The sequence below is a fragment of the Myotis nattereri genome (genome assembly GCF_964212035.1).
Source record: "Myotis nattereri genome assembly, chromosome: 3".
NCBI lineage: Eukaryota > Metazoa > Chordata > Mammalia > Chiroptera > Vespertilionidae > Myotis > Myotis nattereri.
Genome location: NC_138077.1, coordinates 1949311 through 1976183, shown reverse-complemented (window position 1 = coordinate 1976183; position 26873 = coordinate 1949311). Strand labels below are relative to the sequence as shown.

Sequence of the window (26873 nt, the reverse complement as noted above, 5' to 3'; positions counted from 1 at the left end):
TCTCCGGCTGCGGTCCCCTCCTCCCCCCGCCTAGAGTTTCCTCTTCCCCGGGCGGCGGCCGGGCTCGTCACTCCCCGCCGTCCACAGGGAGTGCAGCCGGCGCCCGTTCCACCGGCGACCAGACGCGACCGCAGCAGCGCTAGGGGGCGCCCGGCACCAGCAGGCCCGGCGGCTGCGCACGCAGCGGGGGCGGGGCCACGCCGGGACGGCCCAGGGCGCACGCGCGCGCCACGGGGGCGGGGCCACGCCGGGGCGGGGCCGGCGCGCGCGGGAAGCGCCTGTGGTGGCCGCTCGGTGCTGGGCGGCCGCCGCGCGCCATGGCCTTCTCGGTGCCCGGCTACTCGCCCAGTTTCAAAAAGCCGCCCGAGACCCTGCGGCTGCGGCGGAAGAGGGCCCGGAGCCTGGGGACCGCGCTCTCTCCCGGGGGGCGGCCCGAGCCGGCGCCCCGCCGAGCCGCTCTGGCGGCCGGGCTGCCCCTGCGCCCCTATCCGGCGGCGGGCAGAGGCGGCGGCCCGGGCGCGCCGGGCAGGAACCCCTTCGCCCGCCTGGACAACCGGCCGCGGGCCGCCGCGGAGCCTCAGGACGGGCCGCCCCGGGCGCCGAGCCCGGTGAGTGGGGGCCGGCGGTCGGGGGGCTCGCGGGTGTGCGGGGCGCTCCGCGCTGGGCCGAGGGGGGCGGCGCTCGGGCAGCAGCGCTCGTGGGGCTGGAGGGGAGCAGCCCCCGGGGGCCCGGCGCCGCGTGTGCCCGCCTCCCCCGCAGCCTGGGAGCCGTTCCGCGGCGCCGGCGCGGCCGTGCTGCATGCCGAGCCCTCGGCCGTCCGCGTCGGACTCGGAGCAGCGGGAGGCCGGCCGGGGCGGGGCCGAACAGGCTGGGGGAGCGTGTGCCCGCGGGCAGCTCACTCGGCGCCTTCCGCCCAGTCCCCAGGCTCTCGCCGGGAGCAGGACCTGCTGCGGGAGGAGGAGCCCGAAGGAGCGGCGCCCGCCGACTCCCTCCAGGTAGCTAGCGCCTCGGCCATCGGCTGTGCATCTCCAGCGGACGCCTCGGGGCGGAGGGCGCGGGTGGGCGCCTGGCCCCGCAGTCCTCCCCTCCCCCTGCGGATGCCGCCGCTGCGGGGACTTAGCTTTTCACGGAGTCTTCACGTCCCCTCGTTACCCCACAGGATGCTGACACCCCCACCACTGCTACCCTCCACTCGCACACGCACAAGCACCCACACATACACGCGCATACACACACACGCGCACACATGCACACGCACACACATGCACACACGCACACACATGCACACGCGCGCGCACACATGCACAAGCCCGCTTCCATTCCCCACATCCTTGGGCTGTGATGGTCCCACCAGGGCACAGTGGTCCTGAGACAGTGAGCTCGCCCCCAGGACCAGTCTCCCTTCCTGGTAAAGGAAAGGCCTTCACAGGATCTACTGGAAATGTCCCCTCTCCCTGCTGTGTTTGTGACGTCACCTGAGAAGTCGTCGTGATGTGAGAATATTGTTCCACGTGTTCTCCATAGCCACGGGCAGCTTAGCCCCGGTTCAGAGTTTGAGTGGCGCAAAGGGTGTTTGTAAAGTACTCAGACGATTTCTGCTTTGATAGCAACATTAGTAATCGTTTTTATTTCTTTAATTGTGATCATGAAAATAACATGTCTTTTTGTATATTTTTTTCTCAATGATTTTTAGAGAGAGAGGAAGTGATAGGGATAGAGAGATAGAAACACTGATGAGAAAGAAAGTTCATCAATTGGCTGCTTCCTGCGCGCCCCACACTGGGGATGGAGCCCACCACCCAGGCATATCCCCTGGCTGGGAATTGCGCCAGCGACCTCCCGATTCGGAGGTGACCGCTCAGCCACCGAGCCAACAGCTGGGCAGCACATGCCTTTTGTAACTAAGCTGTATAGAACTGTCTCCACTAAAAAGTGAACTCTGTCTACCACCACCACCTCCAAAAAATTCCTCCTTCCCAGAGATGACTACTGTTCACAGACTTTTTCATGGTGTGTAGTATATTACCTATGCTACTTATTACACGTTCTCTAAAATTTCGGCATTTCAGCGATCATGTGTGTGTTCATGAAATCTGTAGATTGAAGGTTTCTTCCTCGCTACTCTACTAATTTTTGTGTTCTTTGTTTTCTAAAAGATTTCACACAGATCATTCTCCGAATCTGATAAGCCTTCCCCAGAAAGTACAGAGTTACCTGTGGACTGGAGTATTAAAACTCGACTCCTTTTCACCTCTTCTCAACCCTTTACCTGGGCAGATCATTTGAAAGCACAGGAAGAGGCTCAGGGTGTCGTCCAGCATTGCAGAGCAACAGAAGTGACTCTGCCTCAAAGTATACAGGTGATTCTGCAAGAAAAGAGCTGTGTTTTAAAGTAACAAATTCAGTGTAAATTTTACTTCTCTGCAAAAATGCCGGAGATATTTCCTTCCAGTAAGTTTTTCTTTTGACATAAGCACTTGGAGATTTTGTATTGCCAAAGTGGTGCTTTTACATAGTTTGCATCAGACTCGGTGACTGCCGTTCAGCTTAGAGGCCTGTCCTGAGAAACGGTCAGTGTTGCAGGGGGGTATTACTTGAACTAAGCCATTCTTTTCTAAGGCTTTTGAGAAAGAAAACATAAGGAAAATGAATGAAAAGCAATGAGGAATAGGGTTACAAAGGCAGACTGGTTGCTTTACTCATTTTCTCACAAAATGTGCACTCTTAAAGGCACTACCTCATGCTCCCTGAATAATGGTGTCTTGTCAGTTTACTAGAGTTGATGAATTCTAGAATGTTTTCAGAGAAATGCAATAGTATTACTTTGAAGCAGCTCATCAACTTAAACTAGGTTAAAGAGGATTACCTAAAAGAGACCTTGGTACCTCATTTTTAATAAATTGGTAAGGGTGATTGGGATTCGGGTTACCAGTTTTTACTGGCTACTATTTTTTTTCTTTTTTGTTTTTTGTTGTTGTTAATCCTCACCTGAGGATATTTTTCCATTGATTTTTATATTTTTAAAAAGTATATTTTATTGATTTTTTACAGAGAGGAAGGGACAGGGATTGAGAGTTAGAAACATCGATGAGAGAGAAACATTGATCAGCTGCCTCCTGTACACCTCCCACTGGGGATGAGACCACAACCCAGGTACATGCCCTTGACCGGAATCGAACCGGGACCCCAGTCCGCAGGCCAATGCTCTATCCACTAAGCCAAACTGGTTAGGGCCCATTGATTATTAAAGGGAGTAGTGAGGGAGAGACAGAGAAACGCTGATGTGAGAGAGACACATTGATTGGTTGACACCCACACAGGGATCAACCCTGCAGCCAAGATTGTGCCCTTGCCCAGAATCAGACCTGGGACCCTTCTGCTCTATCCATTGATCCAAACTGGCTAGGGCACTGGCTTCTTTTTAAATAGAGCCCGGGGCGGGGGCAGTTGAATGTGTTATTACCTACATGCGTGCACACACGCACACAGCCCCTGCCCTCCTGATAAAAAAGAGAAGTCATTTTTCTCCAGGATGGTAGAGACAGGAGAAGGTTCCCATCTGTGTTTAAGTGTTCCTTGTGACGTATGGCTGGATAGACTACAATTGCTGACAAGAAAGGTTCTCCCAAATAAGAATAAACTACATTGTAGCCCCTGTAACAGTTACTAACACTTTACTATAGGGAGCAGTGAAGATAAGGATTTGGTATATTCAGTGTCTTTTTAATAAAAGTTTATCTTTCTGTGGCTCAAACCTGTGCGCTGCCTGGACTTCAGGACCCCAAGCTCTGCACTGAGCTGCGATGTGCTTTCCAGCAGAGCCTGGTCTACTGGCTCCACCCCGCCTTTCCCTGGCTCTCCCTGTTCCCTCGGATTGGAGCTGACCGGAAAATGTCTGCAAAGACAAGCCCGTGGTCGAATGATGAATCCCTACAACGCATTTTAATGAGTGACTGGTAAGATTTGTAAAAACTTGTGTGATCCAATACTGAATTTTCATTTTAGCCATATTCTCTTCCTGTTTTATTCATTATGTGGAAATACTTAGTGGTAGAAAGATTGCTCTTCCTCCTGAATGATTTTATTGGAACTGTTAACCAACATTTACATTGTTTACTTGTTAGCTCTTATTCACTCTTTATGCAATTGTGAAATTCATTTAAATGTTTGGTAAATACACATAAACATAATTCTTTAAGATTCTTGTCAGTGACTGCTTCCATTCTCACTAGAAGCTGCACAAAGATAATTACCAATAAGTTACCAATTAAATTTTATTTAAAGAAAACAGTGGTTAGTATTTAAATGGTAAACACTCTTTAAATATGTAGAAGTTATCAGTGAGTCCCATGACCAGTTTCAGTTCTTTAAAAGCCAAGTTGTATGTAACGGCAAAAATGAAAACCATTATCTGTAACATTTATGTTGTGTTTCAAATCAGGGTGAATATCAAGCTGAATTATACAGTATTATATTTTAGATGTGAAGTTAAATGTTTAATTAACAAAAGAAAATTTGCTTCATAGGTCTGTGAGCTTCACGTCTCTGTATAATCTTCTGAAGACAAAACTTTGCCCCTATTTCTACGTTTGTACCTATCAGTTTACTGTCCTGTTTCGTGCATCAGGATTAGCAGGGAATGATGTAATCACGGCTCTCATGTCTCCTACAACTAGAGGTATAAGAGAAGCTATGAAAACTGAAGGTAAAATTATAGTTTAAAATAAGAATACCACACTATATAGTAAACTCTTTTCTTGAAAGTTAAAAATACCCTTTGTCAGTTGAATTGTCTTTTATTAGTTTTAGCTATATTATTATTTAAAACATATTTTTATTGATTTCGGGGTGGGGGGGGGGGAGAGACACATCAATGATGAGAGAATCATTGATCGGCTGCCTCCTGCACACCCACCACGGGAAAACGGGCCCAGAACCCAGGTATGTGCCCTGGCCGGGAATCGAACCGGGACTTCCTGGTTCTAAGGCTGACACACTGGCAGGGCTTAACTATATTAAGAAATATTTTACTTCTTTCTGAATCTTTTTATAGCAGTTATTTAAGCTGTTCCTTATACATTGCTTTAAGTTAATGATCTTCCTTTCATGGATCTCTAAACACATACTGGGTTGGATAGTCCCTATCTGAATATACACTTCTTAAAATTCCTTATAGTACAAATTACCTACCCCTTTTAACAACAGTTTTCAAACTGGGTCAACCCATGAGTGGACATAAGATATATTTACTGGGTTTAATCAGCATTATGAAAAAATGAGTAGTATATACTTTATGAAAGAATACTACATGTAGTAAGAATGTATTGTTTCCTGAACCTTTTGTTTGAAGGAGATATGGGTATGTATGGTTGTGTTATGGGCTGCTAATACAAGGTAACACTGAATGTAAACTAATTGAAAAAGAAAAAAGAAAATAAAGTTTGAAAGCTACTGCCTAAATAAATCAAATATAAAGACTCACATTTTCAAATTTCGGACTCTCTAAAAATAAGGCATACCTGTATTCTTTTAAATTACTAGTATAGTAAAGAAAACTCAGTTATTTTTTTTTTCTCATGTAGGTATTGAATTTTCTCTGCCTTTAGTAAAAGAAAGTGGCCATGAGAAGAAGAAACCATCTGGGACAAGCTTGGGACATGGGGAGTATGTGATTAAAATAACCTTTGATGTCATTCAGTGGCTATCGACTCGGTGCAGTAGTTTTGTAGAGGAAACAGCTTTATGAAATGGGAAATCTAACTATAGCAATTTTTTAGGGAGCAAGCAATCAGTGATGAAGATGAAGAAGAAAGTTTTTCCTGGCTGGAAGAGATGGGTGTGCAAGATAAAATTAAAAAGCCAGACATACTCTCTATCAAGCTGTATCCTTTCATTTGCTGTTAACTAGAATTGATTTTCATTGAATTAAGTTAGTGAGCAATGGAATATTGACTGGCAGTTTTATTTGACCGTAACGTTTTGTTTTAATATGTTTTTATTGATTTTAGAGAGAGAAGAAGTGAAGGGGGAGAGAGAGAGAAACATCAACCGGCTGCCTCCTGCACTCCCCCCACTGAAAATCGATCCCACAACCTGGGCAAGTGCCCAGACCAGTAATCCAACTGGTGACCTGGTTCATGGGTTGATGCTCAACCACTGAACCACACTAGCCTGCCTGACCATAATCTTAAGTTATCTTAAGATCATACTAAAATTAATTCACCATCATGACACTAAATAACAAAACCCTAAGTACCAATAAACTAAGAAGCTATATATATATTTTTTAATATATTTTATTGATTTTTTACAGAGAGGAAGGGAGAGGGATAGAGAGTCAGAAACATTGATGAGAGAGAAACATCCATCAGCTGCCCCCTGCACACTCCCCACTGGGGATGTGCCCACAACCAAGATACATGCCCTTGACCGGAATCGAACCTGGGGACCTTTGAGTCCGCAGGCCAACGCTCTATCCGCTGAGCCAAACCGGTCAGGGCAAAGAAGCTATATTTTAAAAAGAGCAAATATTCCATTTTGTTGAAGTTTGTGGGGGGGAACAGAATATATTTTTGACTAGCGAAGAAAGTTTTGTTAGGTGTCAATTTCTAGCAAATGCAGGTTAAAGTCAAGTCATTTTGATTTAAACAGGTGCCTTATAACTGCAGTGAAGACATGATAACAGAGCATTTCCAGTTTGGGATTGGGAAAGGGGTCCCAGGTGATTCAGAATCAAGATAACTGCTTTTCCCGTTGGCATGGGATTTGTACTTGCAATTTCCTTGATTGTCATCTTCAGGCGTAAGGAGAAACATGAAGTACAAATGGATCACAGACCTGAGTCTGTTGTGTTGGTGAAGGGAGCAAACACCTTTACGTTGCTAAATTTTTTGATCAACTGTAAGAGCTTAATTGCTACTTCAGGCCCACAGGCAGGACTTCCACCAACTCTCTTATCCCCGATAGCTTTCCGAGGTGCCACCATGCAAATGCTTAAGGTAATAAGGGGTTGGAGGGTAATCCTACGCTAATCTTCATAACGTAACTTCTTTTTTAAAAAAATAACTTTGTTTTTCAGTTAAGGTTGATATACAATATTAGATTAGTTTCAGTTGTACAATATAGTGATTAGGCATTTCTATGACTTAGGAAGTGATCACCACAATAAGTCTAGTAATCATCTGACACCATACAGTATTATAGTCTTACTGACCATATCCCCTGTGCTCTACTTTACATCCCAGTGACTTTGTAAGTGGCAAATTGTTCATCTTAATCCCTTCCCCTCTTTGACCTGTCTCCCCCCTCCCATCTTACAGCCATCAGTTTATTCTGTTTCTGTGTTGTTTTTGTTTTTTCAAATTCACATAAATTAAATCAGATGGTATTTTTCTTTATCTCACTTATTTTATTAGCATAACTAGAGGCCCAGTGCACAAAAATTTGTGCACTCAGGGAGGTCCCTCAGTCTAGCCTGTGTCCTCTCACAGTCTGGTACCCCTTGGGGGATGTCCACCTGCTGGCTTAAGCCCGCTCCCCAGTGGGAACAGGCCTAAGCTGGCAGTCAGACATCCCTCTGGCAGCCCGGGAGCCCTCGGGGGATGCCCACTTGCCAGGGGGGAGCAGGCCTAAGCTGCAATCGGACATCCTTAGTGCTGCTAAGGAGGCGGGAGAGGCTCCCGCCACCACTGCTGTGCTGGCAGTTGTCAGCCTGGCTTGTGGCTGAGCAGAGCTGCCCCTGTGGGAGCGCACTGACTACCAGGGGGCAACTCCTGCATTGAGCGTCTGCCCCCTGGTGGTTAGTGTGTGTCATAGTGACCAGTCATTCTGCTGTTAGGGTCAATTTGCATATTACCCTTTTATTATATAGGATTATTATATAGGATACACTCAAGGTTCACCCATGTTGTTGTAAATGGCAATATTTCACTTTTTTTTATGGCTAATTCCCTTGCATGTATGTATCACATCTTTCACCATTCGTCTATTGATGGACACTTGGGTTACTTTCATATCTTGGCTATTAATGTTGCAGAACATAGGGATACATATGTCATTTTGAATTACAGTTTTTGGTTTCCTTAGATCAATAGAAGTGGAATCACTGGATCCTATCTTGTTACAGCCTTTGTTTTAAAAGTCTATTTTGGCCATAACCGGTTTGGCTCAGTGGATAGAGCGTCGGCCTGCGGACTGAAGGGTCCCAGGTTCAATTCTGGTCAAGGGCATGTACCTTGGTTGTGGACACATCCCCAGTAGGGGGTGTGCAGGAGGCAGCTGATCGATGTTTTTCTCTCATTGATGTTTCTAGCTCTCTATCCCTCTTTCTTCCTCTCTGTAAAAAATCAATAAAATATATATTTTTTTAAAAAGATACTTTGACACACACCAAAAAATAGGTCTATTTTGTCTGATACAAGTATTGCTACCCCAGCTTTTTTTTTTTTTTTTTCATTTCTCTTTGAATGAAATATCTTTTTCCATCCCTTTAGTCAGTCTGTGTGTCTTTATATCTTAAGTGGCCCTCTTGTAGGTAGGATATGTATGAGTCTTGTTTTAATATCCATTCAGATTGGAGCATTTAATCCATTTATTTACATTTAAAATAATTATTGATAGGTATAGTTATTGTTATTTTCATATTTTTTCTTCTTCCTCTTAAAGCAATTCTTTAACATTTCTTGTAATACTGGTTTTATAGTAATGAACTCCTTTAGCTTTTCCTTGTCTGGGAAGCTCTTTATCTGTTCTTCAATTCTGAAAGAAAGCTTTGCTGGGTAAAGTAGTCTTGGTGGTAGGTCCTTGTTTTTCATCACTTGGATTATTTCATACCAGCTGCTTCTGGCCACAAAGTTTCTGTTGATAAGTCAGCTGACCGTCTTATGGGAACTCCCTTGTAGGTAACTAACTGCTTTTCTCTTGCTGCTTTTAAGAGTCTGTCTTTAATCCTTGGTGCTTTAATTAGGATGTGTCTTGGTGTGGGCTCTATGTCTCTGGTGCCTTTGCCTCTGCCCCAGCTCTGGAGCTCAGAACAAGTGAGCCTTTTAGCGAGGAAATAATGTGCGGGCCCTTAAAGAGCAACGCCTGGGACTGCAGCAGTGCTAGTCTCAGCCACATCTGCTGGGTTTCACAGCCTAAAGTTCCTTGGACTTCTCTACTGGCATGAGAGCCCTGGCCTGGCCCAGTGGGGCCTCGTCCTCAGCGGGGACCTCTGCAGCTGAGGCACCATCCTGGCTTTTATCCGCCAGCCCGGCGCGCGGCTTCAGTTGTCCTGCCAGTCTCCATGTGGCTGCTTTCGTCTGTCCTTAGTTGTAGGACTTGTTCAGCTAGATTTCAGGTGGTTCTGAATGATGGTGGTTCTATAGTTTAGTTGTAATTTTGATGTGGTCGTGGGAGGGGTTGGACAGTGTTCACCTACCTACTCTGCTATTTTGACTGGAAGTCAGTAACCTAGCTTCTTAAAAAGTACTTTTTCTTTTTTGATAGGATAAATTTTTGACATTTGTTTTATTTGCATTTTTATCTTGCTTTTTTTTCCCTCCCAGTAAAAAATCATTTGATGTAGTTATACCAAAGAGTGACATGAAAATATATGAATTATATAAAAAAAAATTTCTTACCAAGTATAAAACTGGCAACAGAAATTTTGGTGTTAATCTTTTTTGCCATAAAGAAAAGTTGTCTCATTTTTTTTTTCTTTTTTTTTTAAGAGAGAAACATCAATTGATTGCCTTCTGCACGTGGCCCCACTGGGCATCAAAGTCACAACCAGGGTATGTGCCCTGACCAGGAGTTAAATCACCAACTGAGCCACACTGGCCAGGGCGCTTGTCTAAGAGGCAGGAATATTGAATTATCTCAAAAACTGGGTCATGAATAATGAAAAGATTAACTGAATAGGTAGACCTCATTGCACTTCACAGATGTTGCGTTTTTTACAAATTGAAAGCAAGACCCTGAACCAGCAAAAAGTGTACAACCCGCTTTCATGTGTACGCCCTGTATTGCAGTGGTCTGGAACCAAACCCACGATATCTGCAAGGGGTGTCTGTATATCCATATTGTTGAAAATTATACATATAAACAAATATATACTGAATGTTAGTAGCTGTCGAATCAATTTATTTGTTTTACCAATATTCTGTAATGAAAGTGTATTACTAAATCAGAGTGAATACCATATGAAAAAATGTTATGTACTTAAACTGACAATCTCATAATTTGGAGTAAAGGATACTGGAGATAGAATTTACTAAACATTTTTATTCTTATACACTCTTCATGTCACTACTTCTGTTCCATAACTTAGAGGAAAATCCTAATGAAAAGTTAGTGAACATGTTTTAAGCTAGGGACAAAAGCTTGAGAGATGACCATAATTTTTTCCCCTTCAATTTTTTGTAAGGCACGAAGTGTAAATGTGAAGACACAGGTTGTTTCTGGATACAAAGATCAGTTCAGCTTGGAGATCACAGGTCCTGTCATGCCTCATTCTCTACATGCTATGACCAGGCTACTCGGGTCCTCGCAGAGCGGGTCCTTTTCTGCAGGACTGTATACACATGAGCCAACCGCTGTGTTCAACATCTGCCCACCCGTGGATAAAGTGCTGGGAAAGGTAAGTGGGGAGCTGGCTGTAAACAGACTTTGTTTCCGCAGAGTAGGTGAAGGAAGTTATTTATGAGCCAAACTGTTTCAAGTTAACTGTATTTACTAATTTTCAATGATAATTTCTAAGAGGAAGGGATGTATCTACGTAAGTTGTTATTGTGAGGTAAGTTTTATGATTTCAAGCTGTTGTACTTAGTGACTTAAATACTATCCCCACCAAAAAAAATGGCAACTTAGCATGAGGATTTAACAAATGGTCTTTAATTTTGACGTTTTTTAGGTTGTATTTAGAAGTTATAATTAAAACTATGCAAAAATTCTTTAAGTCAACCTCTGTTGATAATGAATAGTATGAAGGCATTGGTGTCCAAGTTCCCACGGTAACTATTAAAAACTGAGTGTTCAAAAAGGCTGGTGTGCTTTCACTGACTGGTACCAATTCCCACAGGAGACTGTTCGTGAGGAGCTTGCTAACTGTGGGTTGCACCCTAAGACTCTGGACCAACTTAGCCAAACACCAGTACTGGGGAAATCATCCTTACGGAATGTGGAAATGAGTGACTACCTTTATAATTGGAGATCCTGAACGCCAAAGTAAGCCTAAAAGGAACCTTTGAGGAAAAAAGCCTCTGGCACGGAAATTCAAGATTTTTATACCTTTGGCTTTAAATTTCATTTTGGAAGATAAGGGAATATTCAAATGTTTATAAACATTAACTGTTAATATTTATTACATGCATGTGTTAAGATTTTAGATCAACATTCTCCAGTTTCACTATTTTTTGATAAGATATTCAGATATGAAAAACTCAGCTAACTTGAATGAGAACTAGATCCCTATAACTTAATGATAAACTGAATGGAAAATTGAATCAATGTCAGTGCTTCCTTTCAAATGGGAAATTGAGGCTAAATTAGTATCAATTAATGACATCTGGGCAAAACTAAGCATTTACCAAGGATTATGAGCAGGTTCTAGCTTGTAAAGGTTGAAACCAAATTTATACAATATCTACTGAGTTGATTGTTGATGCTTCTTAGTTGCTTTCTTTACAATTCTCTCAGATAGATAGATGTATACACACATTTTTAATGCATATGCATGTTAATTCAGGTAAGGGTATTTTGTATTCCATATAGAATAGTGTATTAAGAGTTTAAAGTACACTCATCCATCATGGCAAAGTAGTAGTGTGTGTGTGTGTGTCTCTAGTTCAAATTTTTTTTAAATAAAAGTGCTTAGAAATCATAAGCATTGGGTAAAGAAACAATAGTATTTAGTGAAGAAGTATGTGTTCACTTTATATTCCAGAAAATAAACCACCACATTTATTCCAGAGAAGTTTATATTTTGGGCCTTAAGCTTCTTAAAATAAAGTATAGAGACAGCATATGAATACCACTGTAATACACATGAAATATTCTATTAGACCCTAAAAATTAACATAAACTTAAACTCTCTCAGTCAACAAAATAGTGGCTGGGTGCCAATTTTATTAGATAAGTTGGTTACAGCATTTTAATTATCATTTTACGTCTATCTAGGTGTAGCTGAAATTCAAAATGCACATCAAAGTAAAACTAGATCACAACTCAATGCCATCCTACGTGTGCTCGGCCTCTGCAGCGGAGTTCTAGTCGGGCTTCATCTTCACTCCCTCTCATGGCCCAAGTGGCCTTGACGGGAACATAGGCCTCAGTGCCGATCACCACACAACACACCACTGCTTTTATAGCCTACAGACCTGTACGGGGAGATGGTGGCCTCAGCCTGTGGGGCAGGTCGTGCTTGGCTACCTCAGTAACACTGGCCCCAGTGTCTGTCCAGCAGAACCATTGTGAACTAGTACAAGGTGCACAGCCCTTCACTGATTACAGGCAAGTGTTACAGCAGCCTAGCCACAAGGAAGGGGAGTTACATCAGAGTACAAAATACAGTATAAAAGCGTAATTCAACATTCCACACTGAAGATTACGGATGCCTTCAAACAATCGTTTGGATGTTAGCCACTTAAACAAATACATCACTAAGGTAAACAATATAAACATACCAAAACCCTGTATGGTTAAATACAATTTCCATGGTACAAAAATCAAAGCCGGGAGATGTTTGTACAGATTGCTTTTTACACAATGTTTTAAATTGCCAAATATTTACAACATTAAAGAGGAAATACATTTTGATGCAGAGTAAAATTATCTGAAATGATTAATATAAAACCTCAATCTATCTACGTGAGGCACTCCTGAAGCAAGTGGCATTAGCCATGAGGTCCTTTGGTAAAAGGCCCATTGCTTGAAGAACCACAGTAGCTGCTGTGGCTTTAGCATGCTTCTTATTAGGGCTGGCAAAGCTGGGCTGGTAAGCGCTTCCATTTATCAATACCTATTCAAGAAAAACATACAATTGGGCTGGTAAGGGCTTCCATTTCTCAATACCTATTCAAGAAAAACATACAATAAGAACAGCATCAAACTTTAATATCTATTAGCTTTATTTTTTCACTAAATGCTAGAAAACTAATTTAAAACATAAAACCCATACTATGTAAGTCAAATTAACCTCAACCCAGAAGAAGCAAATCATTTGGGAAAAGAGACAGCAAATTAAAAGCAGGTCTCCAAATTTCAAAAAGCCTGATAGTTCTAATTTCCCATTTCCTACTAGAATATGGCAACAAACAGTTCACAAGATTTTGCCCAAAACTTTCCCTTCCAACGTATTTTTAAAATACGGTTTTTAAAAGTCATATTAAGAGGCATATTTGTATGTTTAAAAACCCCTCCTCTCTACCTATACATATACACAGTCCCAGCCCACCAATAATATATCAATCCTATGATCATGTACTTATCCCTCACCCGCTAACACTGTCATCAAATTAATAAATGTATAAAATTAATGCAGAAATTCATATTTACCCTAAAGAGAAAATGCTTGCGATGATCAGGGCCACTATCATGGATCAAGAGAAATTCAGGTGGTTGCCACCTTCTCTTATTACAGATTTCCATCAAGGCAGACACAGGATGTTTGCCTGCAGAGAAAAAAAATAACCAGTTATTAATTATCTCCACCATCTGTGACACCAATTATGAACTGAAAGTAAGGACGGGTGAGAGATCCCCGTGTCCCTCACCTGACAGATCTTTCATGGCAGCAGAGAAGTTCCCAGACCTCTTCTGCGCTCTTTCTCCTACAGCCACAAGGCCTTAAAAAAAAATCAATGTTAGTGAAATAAACTCCAAAGGAAATCCTCAACACATTCCCCTTACCCTAGTTTCTAGATCCATCTGGACTTCTATTTTGCTGTGTTTCAGCATATAAATATACATATTCATACACCTTGGTACTGGAAATTATATAAAATGTTCAGAAAACAAGCATTTAGTATGTGAATACATATAATTAAGTGCCATCATTATCAACAACTCCAGGCCTGTTGCTTTGTAAGTTTAAAAAGTAGTGGCTATTTATTGCAACTGATTTCTAAAGGTTGCCCATTCTTTAAAAGATGATGCTCAGTAAAAGATATGTTCCTCAAAAGATGAGGATTTTAGGTCACACACAAGTAAAAAAGTGAGAAATGCTGTCTCATTGATAAATGGGTTCATTCCACCCCCCCCCCCCCAACAACGAAGCCCTTTCTGACTTATCGAATGTGAGGTGTTCTCGAAAGACACAAACACAACTGCATAACCTCCCTTTCCCAAGTAGCTTAGCTATGTTAACTATGCAAAACCAACGTTTCCAATTCCAGAGAATGCTCCCTGGAATTACACAATGCATCCAACATGTTTTCTTCCAATAAACCACCTTTTTGTGACAGATCATCCATTCAGCTTGCACAAGCAATAAAATGTGACATAACTAGCAAAATGCCCTTTCCTAATTTTAAAGCTTGAATTAATGCTACATCACAGGATGACTGTCATGTTATTTCCATGCTATTTTTGAGTATCATTATTACAATATACTCCCACCAGTTGGAAATAAAATGGCAACACGGTATTCTACATGGATGGCAATGTAGAAAATCTGATGCAAAACAATAAAAAAAAATTTAGTTGGAGCTATTCAGTTTCCATGGTCATTAAGAAAGAATAATGTAATTGCATTAATTTCAATGAAATCTCTTTGAATACAAAGATAAGGAAAATACATTTGAGTTTTAAAAATCAGACTTAAATAAGCTTCAATCATCACACTGAGTTGGCATTCCCATGGATTATACTTAGGTGCCCCAAACTCAGGGCATTATGAAAAAAAAGCACTATTGTAGGCAGCTGATCTATTCCCCAACCCCAAAGAACTGAATTACTGAGCCTGAAAAGAGGGTTTATAAGGCGGAGACTAAACAGCACTTTAATAGGAAATAAAAAGAATATGTGGGATAAAATATCTAAGAAAATATATTCTAGAAATAAAGAATATATTCCCTGTCAAAACAAAATGGCTGCTTTATAAATATAAAATCTAAAATTTTAATCATAGATATATTCAAAGTTCCATAATTTTTAGCAACTAACATTAACACAGGTTGCCTTTTTAAAGCTAAAATTAGTGTTTCCTCCTATAATTATATAAGTTGTTGGAAATGAGTTAAACTCTCCCCTCCACCGCGCCGCCCCCCCCCCCCCCCTGAAAAAAACACCAACATCTGTATAAGCAGAAGGGCCTGCAGATCAGGATCACAGACATCAAAAGAATGTAGACAATGAAATCTGGAATGTGAAAGGGGGTATAATATACTTTCCCCAAAACACTTGTTACCTTTTCTGTCAGTCTTAAAATCAACGAGGATAGGCTCCTTATTTCCTTCTTTGTTTTTTCCTAATCCTTCTCCTTCTCTCCAACCCATTTTTCTCATCAAAACGGCTCCCATTCCGCCAGTTACTGGGGCTGCTCTTAAGAACTGATCCTGTCCAAAGAAAAAAGGTAAATGTCCCAATTTTACAGTTAGAATGTGACTGTCAACTCTGTAACTTTTTAAAAAAGAAACCTGGTTTTACTTCTAGATCTGTTATAGCTGCTACATTTAAATGCTTCTTATACATACTGTAGTGTGTATGTTCTAACTTTTTCCACATTAACATAATAGTATTTTGAAAGTCACGTAAGGCATATAAATGGCAGTTTTAAAACAGTGGCCCTCAAGCCCCCTCCAAAAAAAAAAAATTAGAACACTCCTGTTTTCGTCCACTATTTACGTTCACTGGTATCTCTTCTTAGCTTGCAAAATAAAAAGAAGGCAATGTTAAAACAGTCATTAATTGTCCCAGGTGCACCTAGTTAATAAATAAAGCCCAGAAGTCATTTTAGAAATAGTTCGGACACTGAAGAAGCATACTGTTATCACCCATTTTATTTCCCCATTCTACCATGGAGTAAGTATAAATATTTACATAGAAAAACCCTATGAAGCAAAAGAATAACTATAATCAATTTACACAGTAAGAAATGGAAGACAATCACATAAAATAACCTGTTATTATACCAAACTGAATTTGAATTCCTTTAAAACCTAGCTTGATGTTAAAAGACTTTTAAAAAACTCCTTAAACGTTTACATACCTAGGCCTCGGTAGCAGCAGTGTTGTGAATAGTAGGGCTGGCACTGACCGGGGCAAGAAGACAGCTACAAGGATTTGGCCCTGAAACAAGTTTCCATACAGAGGGGTGAAAGTTCACAGGTTATTCTGTGAACAGTCATCTCTCTTGTATCCAACCCACTGAACCATAATTTCCATCAAAGCAGCAAACCACTTAATGTCATAAGATGCACAAGTATAGACATTAGCATGACCAAGTCAATTATTGTCACACATTCAGAAATACGGGATGCCTCTGAGGCGTCCATGTACATACAACAAACTACTACTAAATTTTACTGTTGGTCTTTTTTTTTTTTTATGTGATATTTCCAAATCATTTTTTATTTCTCGATATTAAATTTTAAATTTACATTCTCCAGCAAATATATAGATGTCATTAACTTATCAATAAAGGGGGTCAAAATTTTTGGTAAATCTAGAAATAGTATTCATTAATTACATTCCTGTATTGACAAGTTAATACCAAAATTGTTAAATCTTGTTTTCTGACAGTATTTAAACTGTATTCTTTTCCCCCAGCTTTTTAATTACACGCTGGGGAGAAGCATGCCAATGATTGTGTGACAGACATTAAGTCCAACAAGGTGCTCTGATGGAAGGAGGCGGCTGTGGAGGTAAAACATACCCCTGGTTCAGTTCCTTATTTGGTGCAGGCCATGCAGTGTTGATGTATTGAGAGAAAAGTTAGCTGATGCTTGGATATCAACTGCCTTGTTGCTACACACCTAGAATGGCTTTTACTTACTTTCAGGTTCATCCGCCCCTCTTTTCCGGGAAACACTCCTAAAAAAAAGGGCAACTGTGCAGAGTACATACAAATACCCAAATCACCCAGGTTTTCAATTCTGTTTCCATTCTCTGATATATTCATGTTTCTTTACCCCAGGGTGTATATAGTTAACAAAAAAGCTGATTAATGAGACTACAATAGTAAACAGTATTCATCAGGTCATGTCCAAATGATACCATCTCAAAAAATAAAGGTTGTTTTAATAACAACTCTTAAATGTTTACTTAAAAATAAATAAAACTCTCCTTTATCTAAGAATATACTCATTTACTGCAACAAAATACAAAAGTGTAAGGGAAATGCAGGCATCCCGAGCGGCTTTTAACAAAGAGGGCGCTGAGCTGTAGCAAGGCAAGAAAAGCCCAATGAGCATTTGGAAACATTTCCTAAACACAACAGACAGTCTACAGTAGGTAAGTGTTAAATTTTCCTGTTGCCTAATAACTTTTTCGCATGTTCTACCTCATTTTTATGAAATAAAACATTCCTTTCTTGATGTTAGTAGCAAATATTCTTTAAGTAACATACAAATAGTTTTCCTGAAAGCATTGCTTTCTTCAGTTATTTAAAATTTTGGTCAATGAACACAGCTTTAAGGCATGATAATTTATCAAAATGATTTAAATTGACATAATGTTTATTTAAAAATCTGTCAACTGCCTACAAAACTGGAAATTTTTTAAAAATTCAGGGAACCAATTGAATCTATAAAAGATTCACTTTTTATAAATTAACACGATGTTTAGAAGTATGTTTAGAAGCATTATAGATCAGCACTTCCATTATACACAAATATTAGACTAAATTTTACAATGGAATCATATTCAAAAGTTTCTAACTAGTAATGCACATGACTATTATGTGCCTAAAACATTCATGTAAGTTTCAAGTCTCACTTCCTGAAATATGGAGTAGTTTTAAAGAATTAAACTGTTAAAGAAATAGGCGTACTTTTGTAATTCTTCCCAATGAAATGAAAGCCATTTTCCAAATACTACACAAATCACTTCACATTTGAAATGTAATATAATTAGTCCAAAATTAATTAAATCTTAGATTGTCATCTTTTCCCAATATTGATATTGGGAATGACGTAAGTTGTTACCCTAGTAAACGACATAAGCTGTAACTTTTAAATGAATCTGTGTACTCAGTATACACATATTAAGAGTGCTTATCCCCCGCAATGGCAGGCATGTTTTATATTAATTTGTTAATAAGAGGATCATCAGAGATAATGCAATCAAAATGAAATGTTATGAGATTAAAAGTTCCAAACAACCCAAATCTCATTTTCTCAGAAATGAGCTCATTCACTGGCACTCATGGCGATTCTCCACAGGCACCTGTCATATTACCACCCTGAGGGCAGGAATAAGGCCTTGTCTTCCTTGTGACACTTGTAGACTGAATTCCACGTAATTACTTGCCCATGATCACAAAAGGAGTCAGGAGTACAGCAGGATAAAGAAACCTTCCCTATCCATTAGACCGCGCAGCCTCCCAGTGTCAGCGCCGCTACGCTGCCCGTACTCCTGAAATAAACCACCACCACCCCCATCCAAGCAAGCCACATCCTTCCCCAGCACACATTTCTCCAGAAAGCCCTCCGTAACCACCTAAGACTCCCCCAACAATGAGGCAGCCGTAGGTGGGGTTCACAGGTCTCCTTGCAGGAATCAAACCAGGAGCACCTCCATCTTCACAGCACGAGGCATCCGTCCTCTCCCTTGAATTTAGGTCTCATGTCCTGTTTTTTCCTTGAGATCAGTGGTACTCACATTGAGCCTGTGGACCACCAAAGGCCACCAGGGCCCATGTGGTGGTCCACAGATAGTCTTCTCCATCCCCACCCCACCCCATTCACCCTTCAGCAACGCCCACCCCACGCTCCAGCCATCCTCCCCGAGCCTTCCAGTCCCACGGCAAAATCACCACATGCAGTGCTAATCCTGGGGCCTCCCAACCACTTGCTGTAACCAACAGCTGACAACCACGGGGACCTGGGCCTGAAGATCACAGGGGGGGCGGGGAGGGGGCTGGGGACTACGGGAGCTTAAGGAGGTGCAGGCACTAAGGAAGGGAAAGAGGGCAGAGGAACAGGAATGGCAATGAGGGTGGTAGAGGGCTCTTGGGGGCAGTGATCCACCAAAAATAAACCTGTAATAAAGTATCCCAGGATGAGAAAGCATTTGAGAACCACCGCTTTGAAATCATTAGATTAGCAGTCCAACAGGAACTGTGGCATATTCAGAACAGCACCTGAGACACATTGTGAGCATTCAAAACACAGTTTAAAAAGACCACCCGCCCCACCAGTGGCAGCAAGAATAAAAATAACCTCAGGATATAAAGCCATGGCTCTTGAGCCATATTTATACATTGGCCATTGTCTCATGAATCCGGTCCATCCTCAGTGTCCATCCTGGAGTACACACACAGCAAATTTACTCATGGATTCTTTTTAGAGTCATTGGCCTCTTAATGCATTTTTAATTAAACACTTCCTAAAAAATTTTAGCTTTCTACTGGAACACTTTCGTGTGTGCATTATGTCGTGTACCTTTTTAATCCAGGCTTGGGCACCAGTATTGGCCAACTGTTCTTGTGTCAGGACCTGTACTCCCGTACTTCCTGTGAACTGGCCAGGAATAGAGTTCAGCTGAGCCCAGGCATCAATCTGAAGAAAAGAAGATGACTCAATTACCTAGTTAAAATTACTCAGCTGGTTAAAATGCCACTGGAATTAACAATTTAATTCACTAAAAGAAATGGTTTTAGTTCATTCCTGAAAATGCTGTATTACTGGCTTAGATATTCAATTTTTAAGACCATATAGTGATTTTATACATATTTAAAATTGTTTCCCAGCTCTAGCCAGTTTGCTCAGAGGGTAGAGCGTCGGCCCTCGGACTGAAGGGTCCTGGGTTCTCTTCAGGTCAAGGACACATCCTCAGTTGCAGGCCTGCTCCCACCATCCCCACCCTAATCAGGGTGCATGCGGGAGACAACCCATCCATGCATCTCTCCCCCTCCATCCCACTGTCTCCTAAAAAAATTCTTTTTTAAACATTTCCTAGAAGCAGTTTAATAACATTCAGTGAATCCCATTAATAACACAAGATTATCAAGCAATGTATTTCCTATCTGTATGGACAAGTACTTACAGAAAGAAAGGTAGAAGGAAAAGCTGTCCATTGTTAAAATCAGGTGACTCTGGACCCTGGCTGACTGGGTTGAATGCCACCCTCTTCACTTACTAGTTTTGAGACCTTGGGCATCAGTTAACCACTCTTTAGCTCAGTTTGCGTCACTGGAAAGCAGGAACTCATAATACTACTTTCATCTCACAGACCTATTATGGCCAATGCGCTATTTTTATAAACTAAATTATAAACTTGGCAGGAAAGTTTTCCTATTTTATTTGCTGAAGAAACAGTTCCTGTCATATAGTACACAGTAAGTATTTACTGACGGAAGGACCAGGAACCAAATCACTGACATTTAAAATAAGCTAATTAGGCCATGGTCATCCTATATAATAAAAGGCCAATATGCAAATAGACCAAACGGCAGAATGACCAGTCGCTATGATTCACAATGACCACCAGGGGGCAGACGCTCAAAACAGGAGCTGCCCCCTAGTGGTCAGTGTGCTTCCACGTTGAGCACCGCTCAGCCAGAAGCAGCAGTGCTAAGGAACCCTTGGGGGATGTCCGCCTGCCAGCTTCATGGGGAGCAAGCCTAAGCAGGCAGGCGGGCATCCCCCACAGGCAGGGCTGAGGGACTGCCCCCCCACCACCCCCAGAATGTCGTGCACCAGGCCTCTAGTTTAAAATAAACTAAGTAGGCTGTGGCTCAATGGTTGGAGCATCAGCCTGTGCACCAGGTCTCGGGTCCAATTCCAGGTCAAGGGCACAGAACTGGACTGCAGGTCAATTCCCACCCCACCCGCTTGGGGCTCCTGTGAAAGACAACTAATCAATGTGTCTGCTTTTCTCTCCTTCCCCTTACTTTCCCCCCCTTACCTTTTCCCCCTTACCTCCCCCTCCCACTCGCCCTACAAACAATGGAAAAGTACCTTCACTCCTCCAGTGAAGATTTAAAAAATAAATGATCTTTCCCTTGGATTTTCAAGATTAAGAACCTACATTTCAACAGCATGCTACTGATTTTGTCAACAATCTAGTTAGTAAAAGTCTTATTTAGACATTAAACTACTACATACCCGTTCCTGAGCTCGATTTAACATGCTCATGGCTTCAAGGTCAAATGCATTCTCACTGAGTCTTTTCTGAGCAAGTGCCCGCTCACTCATTGCTGTAGAGATGTCCACAGGCTAAGAAAGAAAACATAATTATCTCAAATTACGATAGAACCCCTAAGTTCAGAAAAGTGCTCATATACTTAGTTGCTATGTATCAAAAACAAAATCATAGTCTTATATACCTATTAACAGTTTTATAAAGTAGGCAGAAGACTGAAAAAGGTAAAGTAACCTTGGGAAGCAGACAAGGAGTATTTCAGGTAAGTTACAAAGTGTCAGAGGAAGCAAAATCTGACTGACTGCTTGTGTTCTGTATCAAATTACAATCAGAAAATTCCTTGAAAAACTTAAAAATCTCCAACCTTCACTAATAAAAGTCTTTTGCAGTAAACTGAGAATTTTTTGAACGATTTTGTATTACTAGCAGTTTTCATTTTAAACTGTTTATCGGCATAACCTTCAGAAGCAATAAACAAGGTTCTTGAATAACCAAGCAGAAAATCACTATCGCGTCAATCACCTTTCCTCTACTCCTGTGCAGATCTCTTCACCTGGCGGCTTTGCAGTTTGGTTTTAAGAACTAAATTTTATCAAAATACTCATGTAAATAAATGGACCTCTTTTCACTTTATGTACATTCATGACCAGTTAAATATTTCAGGGGGAGGGGAGGAAGCAAGGTACATTTAAAACACTTAAAGTTGAGACATGTTTGAAAAGTCTTAAGTCCTTTTCAAAGTTCATAGTCTACTTGTAAAAACTTTATGCTAAGCAGGTGACAATGATTTAACTTTCAAAAGTTTTTCATAATGTCCAGGAAAATTCTTAGGGCAAATTCCCAATTTGTCAGGTTTATGGAAGGCTCAACCACAGAAGGAAAAAGCCATCAAGTGAGTATCTGATGTTTTTTATTCTAATATTAAGAGAGCAAGTGGATCTGTATCAACTAACCAGTTATTAATACTTTTCTTCTTCTGACACAACATAACCAACCCATTAATATCTCCTAGTTATTTCACCCAAGAAAATTCATTTTTGGAAAATGCTGTATGTCATGGGAAGGTTTCCCTGTATTAATGTACAAAGAATAATTAGTAAGTACTGCATGGGTATGATAGTAAAACAAGTTCACAGCTAAGGATTTGTTTAAAAAGCTAAGTAAAGGCGACCTGTAATTTCATTGTATATTGTGTATAAGACTTCTTTCAAAATAAGACCTATATAGTAGAGAAGGGTGTATGACTAAGAATAATTCTACCTCATGCATAAGGATTACTAACCTTTCTTTTCCTAACCTCAGAGCCCCTTAATCACCCTATCATTTCTAGTTCTCTCTATTATTTCTTTAACAAAATTAAAGACTTTCTTACAAAGTAGCACAACGTATAGATTTTTATACATATCTTAAAATGAAAGCACAATTAAACTGAATTCATTCTGTATTTACTAAACTGTAGATCTCATAAATGAATATCTTAATTTCTTAGTCAACTTAATAAATTACCCACACTAATTAGAATTATTTTGGGGGCCTATAAGAAGTCAGACTAACAAGCTAAGAAACTTTATATTCTCACTTTTCGTTTCTATTAGAATTCTGACTGCTGGGACTTTCTGGTCAGAATTTATATTCCTTTGGCCTACCTCAGATGTTTCCTAAAACTCTAAGGATTATTGATATAATTTTAAAAGGCCCATAGAATAGACCTTAATATTGTTCATTACCCTTGTCAGAATTACTTTGGATCTCATAGCTGTCTAGGTATACATTGGTAATAGGGTTTCATTCTAAAAACGTAAACACAGGAGATAGTGGGGGGAAATCTACCTACCAACCATTCCCAAACCCTGACCCCCAATCTCCAACTATAAATTAGCCACACACACAAAAAAATAATTAATATGGCTCTGAAAACTCCAACTTTTCTAGAATAAAATTAATCCTTCCCCACTGGAAAGCAAGTGAATCTACCTCTCTATGAATTCATCCTCCTGAAGACATTCTATCTTCACACTGTTTTCTTTTTAAGACTTTATTGTGGAAACAGGTAACCTAATGCTTCATCACTTATTCCCAGGATGAAACTTCTTTCCAATCTCAGAAATATTTCATGTCAAACTCACATCACATTCTGAAAAGAACTTTAACATAGCAACCTTGGATGCTTAAATTTCCGTAAGATAAAATTACAACCAGTTTTTTCCTGAAGTAATATAATTTCATTTATTCTTCAACAGGCTTAGCAAGTTAGCTGTAAGATCATGTCAAAGCTTTATTAAATAATAATTTGACTATTAATTTCATATCTTTTTACATGTGAAGAAATATATTCAGAATACATCAGGATTATCTTAACCTCCTAAAGGACCTTAAGAGTTTGTATCAAAAAGCACGTTTCCCAGTTTTCAAGGTAACTCAAGATATATAATAATGCATGAAAAGCCAATTATAAAATCCCCAATGCATTGATATTCATGGGCTAGGCCAAACATTTTGTATCAGTATAAAATTACACCTACCCTTTACATGAGCAACGTCCAATGGAATTTCCTAGTGACTGCTAATGAGCACTTAAAATGTGGCCAGTGCAATGAAGCAACTTGACTTCCCAGTGGCTAATGACTTCTGTATTGGAGTACACATATACAAACAGTATACAGTAAACTACACTGTACAATGAAGCTTTAGAGCCCTCACCAGCTTTTAATGTTGCTCAGAAACAAGAATGTGTGCAAGGTACCAAAATGATACCAAAAGGCCTTCTAAAAACAAAGGAAAAAACTTTAATCCTATAGAATACTTTATCAAGATGTCATCAGCAAGCTGTTTCAATAGATACACTATAGACTTTCAACCTAATGTATAAAGTGTAATTACCTAAAGCATAATTATAATTCTGTAATATCCAGGCATTATAATGAGGGAAATATTTAATTTCCTTTTCCTGAGGACTTCTTCTGAAATGTGAAGTCTACATAGTGTTTTGAACAATCCTAGTTCTCGCATTAATACAAACCTATTCAGGTCATTTTGCCTTCCTGCTTCATTGACACAACAGATCAGCACTCCTTCTGTAACCTCCCCAGGTGCCAGGGGAGCACACTTGCCCTTTCCACTGAAGTCTGTGCTCCCCTGGCTAGAGTGGTCTGGAGTGCAGGGGCAGTGCAGAACACGAGGGAGTGGAGCAGACCAGAGCAGGCAGAGCTGCCTCACAGCTGTACTGATCTAGCCATGCTATAGCCCCACCCAAGTTTCCTTCCTCACTGAACCCCTCCTCAAAAAAGGCGTTAGGAATAGTAAAATACGTAACATCATTAGCACCATGTAAGATGCATTTCAGGGCCTTAGGTTATAAATGTATGTTCTTTATCTTCTCATTGAAAAATCTTTCTAAGTTGCCCTGGCCAGACTCAGTGGTTAGTGTAGGCCCGCGCACAAAGGTCTCAGGTTCAATTTCCAGTCAAGGGCACATACCTGGGTGTAGGTCTGATTCCTGCCACTGGTCGAGGCAATTTGGGAGGCAACTAATCAATATGTGTGTCTCTCACATCAATGTTTCTCTCTCTCCTCCCTCCCACCACCACCCCTTAAACAAAAAAAAAAAAACCTTTTAAGTCAATTTATGTCCCCCTTTTGTTAATCTAACTATTTACATAGATAGAACAAATATCCTAAGTGTTTCTTAAAAAGACAATGAAAGGATAGAAAGTGAAAATTATATTCTACACAAGTAATTGCAGGCATCTCAAAGACAGCATAAAAGAAAAATTTTAATTATAGTGGAACTGTAAGAAAAAACATGATCTATATATAAAACGTGATTTTAAAATATTTAGCAAAAATACAAAAGTTCAGTTATAAAAGAAAATGACAACTACAAAAACAAAAGCCGCACTATTAAATCTAGAATGTTTCAGTTAAATGTGTTTGATTAGTTTCAAAAAGTGAATTATGGATATTTTTATCAAATAAAATAATCTAGTGCAATGCTTAGGTTTAACTTATACATTTAACCTAAATGAATTATAACAGAAAACAGATAACCTATTGGCTTAAGGAAATTCAGTGATAATCCCATCTAAGGAGAGAATGAATAACAAGGCTATATTTATATTCTAGTACGCTAGGAACTATGTGTTCAATTTCCAAAGGAAATCTTCATCTTGCCTCAAGAACTTAAACTAAAAACTTGACAAATCTAGATTTTCTAAACACTGAAATTTTTAGCTCCACTGGGATATGGAAATATTCTTCAGTAATAAAAACCAAGCACACCCTAAGACAAAAAATACCTTCGCATGTGAGAAATCACTAGACCTTCAGGGAGGGCACCTCTGGGCCGCTAAAATATTTGTGCTTGATAGCAAACCCAAGGAAGTTCTGTCAAAGCTTACATTTAAATCTTCTACCCAACAAGTCTTTGCTAGCTTTATTACTAAGAATTAATGCCCCCGAGGACAATTTTTTAAATATTAGTTTTCCAACATTTTTTCTATTCATTGCTGATCAATCAGATTCACACAAATATGGTCAAAATTCTGTAGTCATTCTTTACTGTCGATGACGCTGGTTGGCAGTAGAGCACACACAATCTGATGAGTAGACAATCCATAAGAAATGGATTTGCTGATCCACCCACGTCCATTCAGTTATGTCAAAGAGCACTCAAGTGCAAGACAATGGAAGGGATTAAGATTATAGCAAAACTAAGATCAAATCTGTGACCTTTGCCTAAATGTTTTATGCTCAATTTAAAGAACCACAAAATCCATTTATTGAAATGAAAAAGAGCAATAGGAAAAAATACTATTCAGTTAAAATATTGGCTTTAAAAGACTTTACACCCCTGACAGAGAACCAAGAGCGCTAATGCTCTCATAAAATGTGACTAATAGCATTCCACAAACATTGGTATATAGAACATCAATCTTAACAACAGTATATTTCTAAGACACAGCTAAATAACTAGAACTAAACATTTTATATGAACATTTCCTCTAGGTGTTTTATATTATTGCTACAGAGACCTGAGGGGGTTTGGGAGGTGGGAGGATCCTGTCCCTTTTCCTAAAACTTTGGGATTGTTTTGCTTAAAGTTTACCTATATGTTGTTTGAGCCTAATAATCTTCTAAGAAACTAGCTTAGAGTTCTAATATCAAAAAGTTGTGTACATCCTCCCAAAGGAGAAATCGGCTCTATTTATGTAGCTTTATTTACAGAAGCTTTTTCCCTCCTGTTTTAATAAAAGGCTTCTTTATACTTTATAAAATCTGAATACCCACCTTCCCCCCAAAATTTCTTTGAAATAAGTATTCTCAACTTTCAGTTAAACTCTGACAACCATTTTAGATGCCAAGACTAAGGCACCTGCCCCCCATCAGTGTTAAGACTCAAACTGGCTGGGCACCAAACTTCTAATATAAATATGTAAGTAGATGTATATATAAACTCTGTCAAAAAGAAATGGTCATCAGCATTCCCTCAGCACTTGAATAGTTATAGTCACTATCTCCGCAGAAAAACCCCTTGGAATTTTGTAGTATTTATGGGGCTTCATTCTATCAGGAAATATTTCTCACATCATCAC

General features: G+C 40.3%; 2 protein-coding genes across 11 annotated transcripts in view; one reads left to right on the top strand and one right to left on the bottom strand.

Moving 5' to 3' along the window:
* Positions 1–317: 317 nt before the first annotated feature.
* Positions 318–26873, top strand: part of DONSON (DNA replication fork stabilization factor DONSON) — a gene marked incomplete at its 5' end in the record, with an annotated part of 28470 nt that continues 1914 nt past the window's right edge. Inside the window, 12 exons of one of the 9 annotated variants that reach the window (XR_013995729.1) lie at positions 318–608; positions 918–995; positions 2157–2360; positions 3778–3956; positions 4527–4705; positions 5583–5664; positions 5778–5882; positions 6800–6998; positions 10406–10618; positions 11060–11205; positions 15506–15550; positions 16747–16841. Coding sequence is in view for 4 of the 9 variants with exons in the window: in XM_081087195.1 (XP_080943321.1) it covers positions 318–608; positions 918–995; positions 2157–2360; positions 3778–3956; positions 4527–4705; positions 5583–5664; positions 5778–5882; positions 6800–6998; positions 10406–10618; positions 11060–11197 (1668 nt within the window). Of the gene's footprint in view, positions 609–917; positions 996–2156; positions 2361–3777; positions 3957–4526; positions 4706–5582; positions 5665–5777; positions 5883–6799; positions 6999–10405; positions 10619–11059; positions 11484–15505; positions 15775–16746; positions 17513–22134; positions 22168–26873 lie in introns of those variants that run through there. The other 8 variants (XR_013995730.1, XR_013995727.1, XR_013995728.1 and 5 more) reach the window with 8 other exon arrangements.
* Positions 12073–26873, bottom strand: part of SON (SON DNA and RNA binding protein) — a 34449-nt gene continuing 19648 nt past the window's right edge. Inside the window, exons 7-12 of one of the 2 annotated variants that reach the window (XM_081087187.1) lie at positions 21246–21356; positions 19581–19697; positions 15386–15533; positions 13752–13823; positions 13534–13649; positions 12073–13050 (exon numbers count right to left, since the gene is read on the bottom strand). In XM_081087187.1, coding sequence (XP_080943313.1) covers positions 12991–13050; positions 13534–13649; positions 13752–13823; positions 15386–15533; positions 19581–19697; positions 21246–21356 — 624 coding nt within the window. In that variant the 3' untranslated portion in view covers positions 12073–12990. The remainder of the gene's footprint in view (positions 13051–13533; positions 13650–13751; positions 13824–15385; positions 15534–19580; positions 19698–21245; positions 21357–26873) is intronic. The other variant, XM_081087186.1, reaches the window with a different exon arrangement.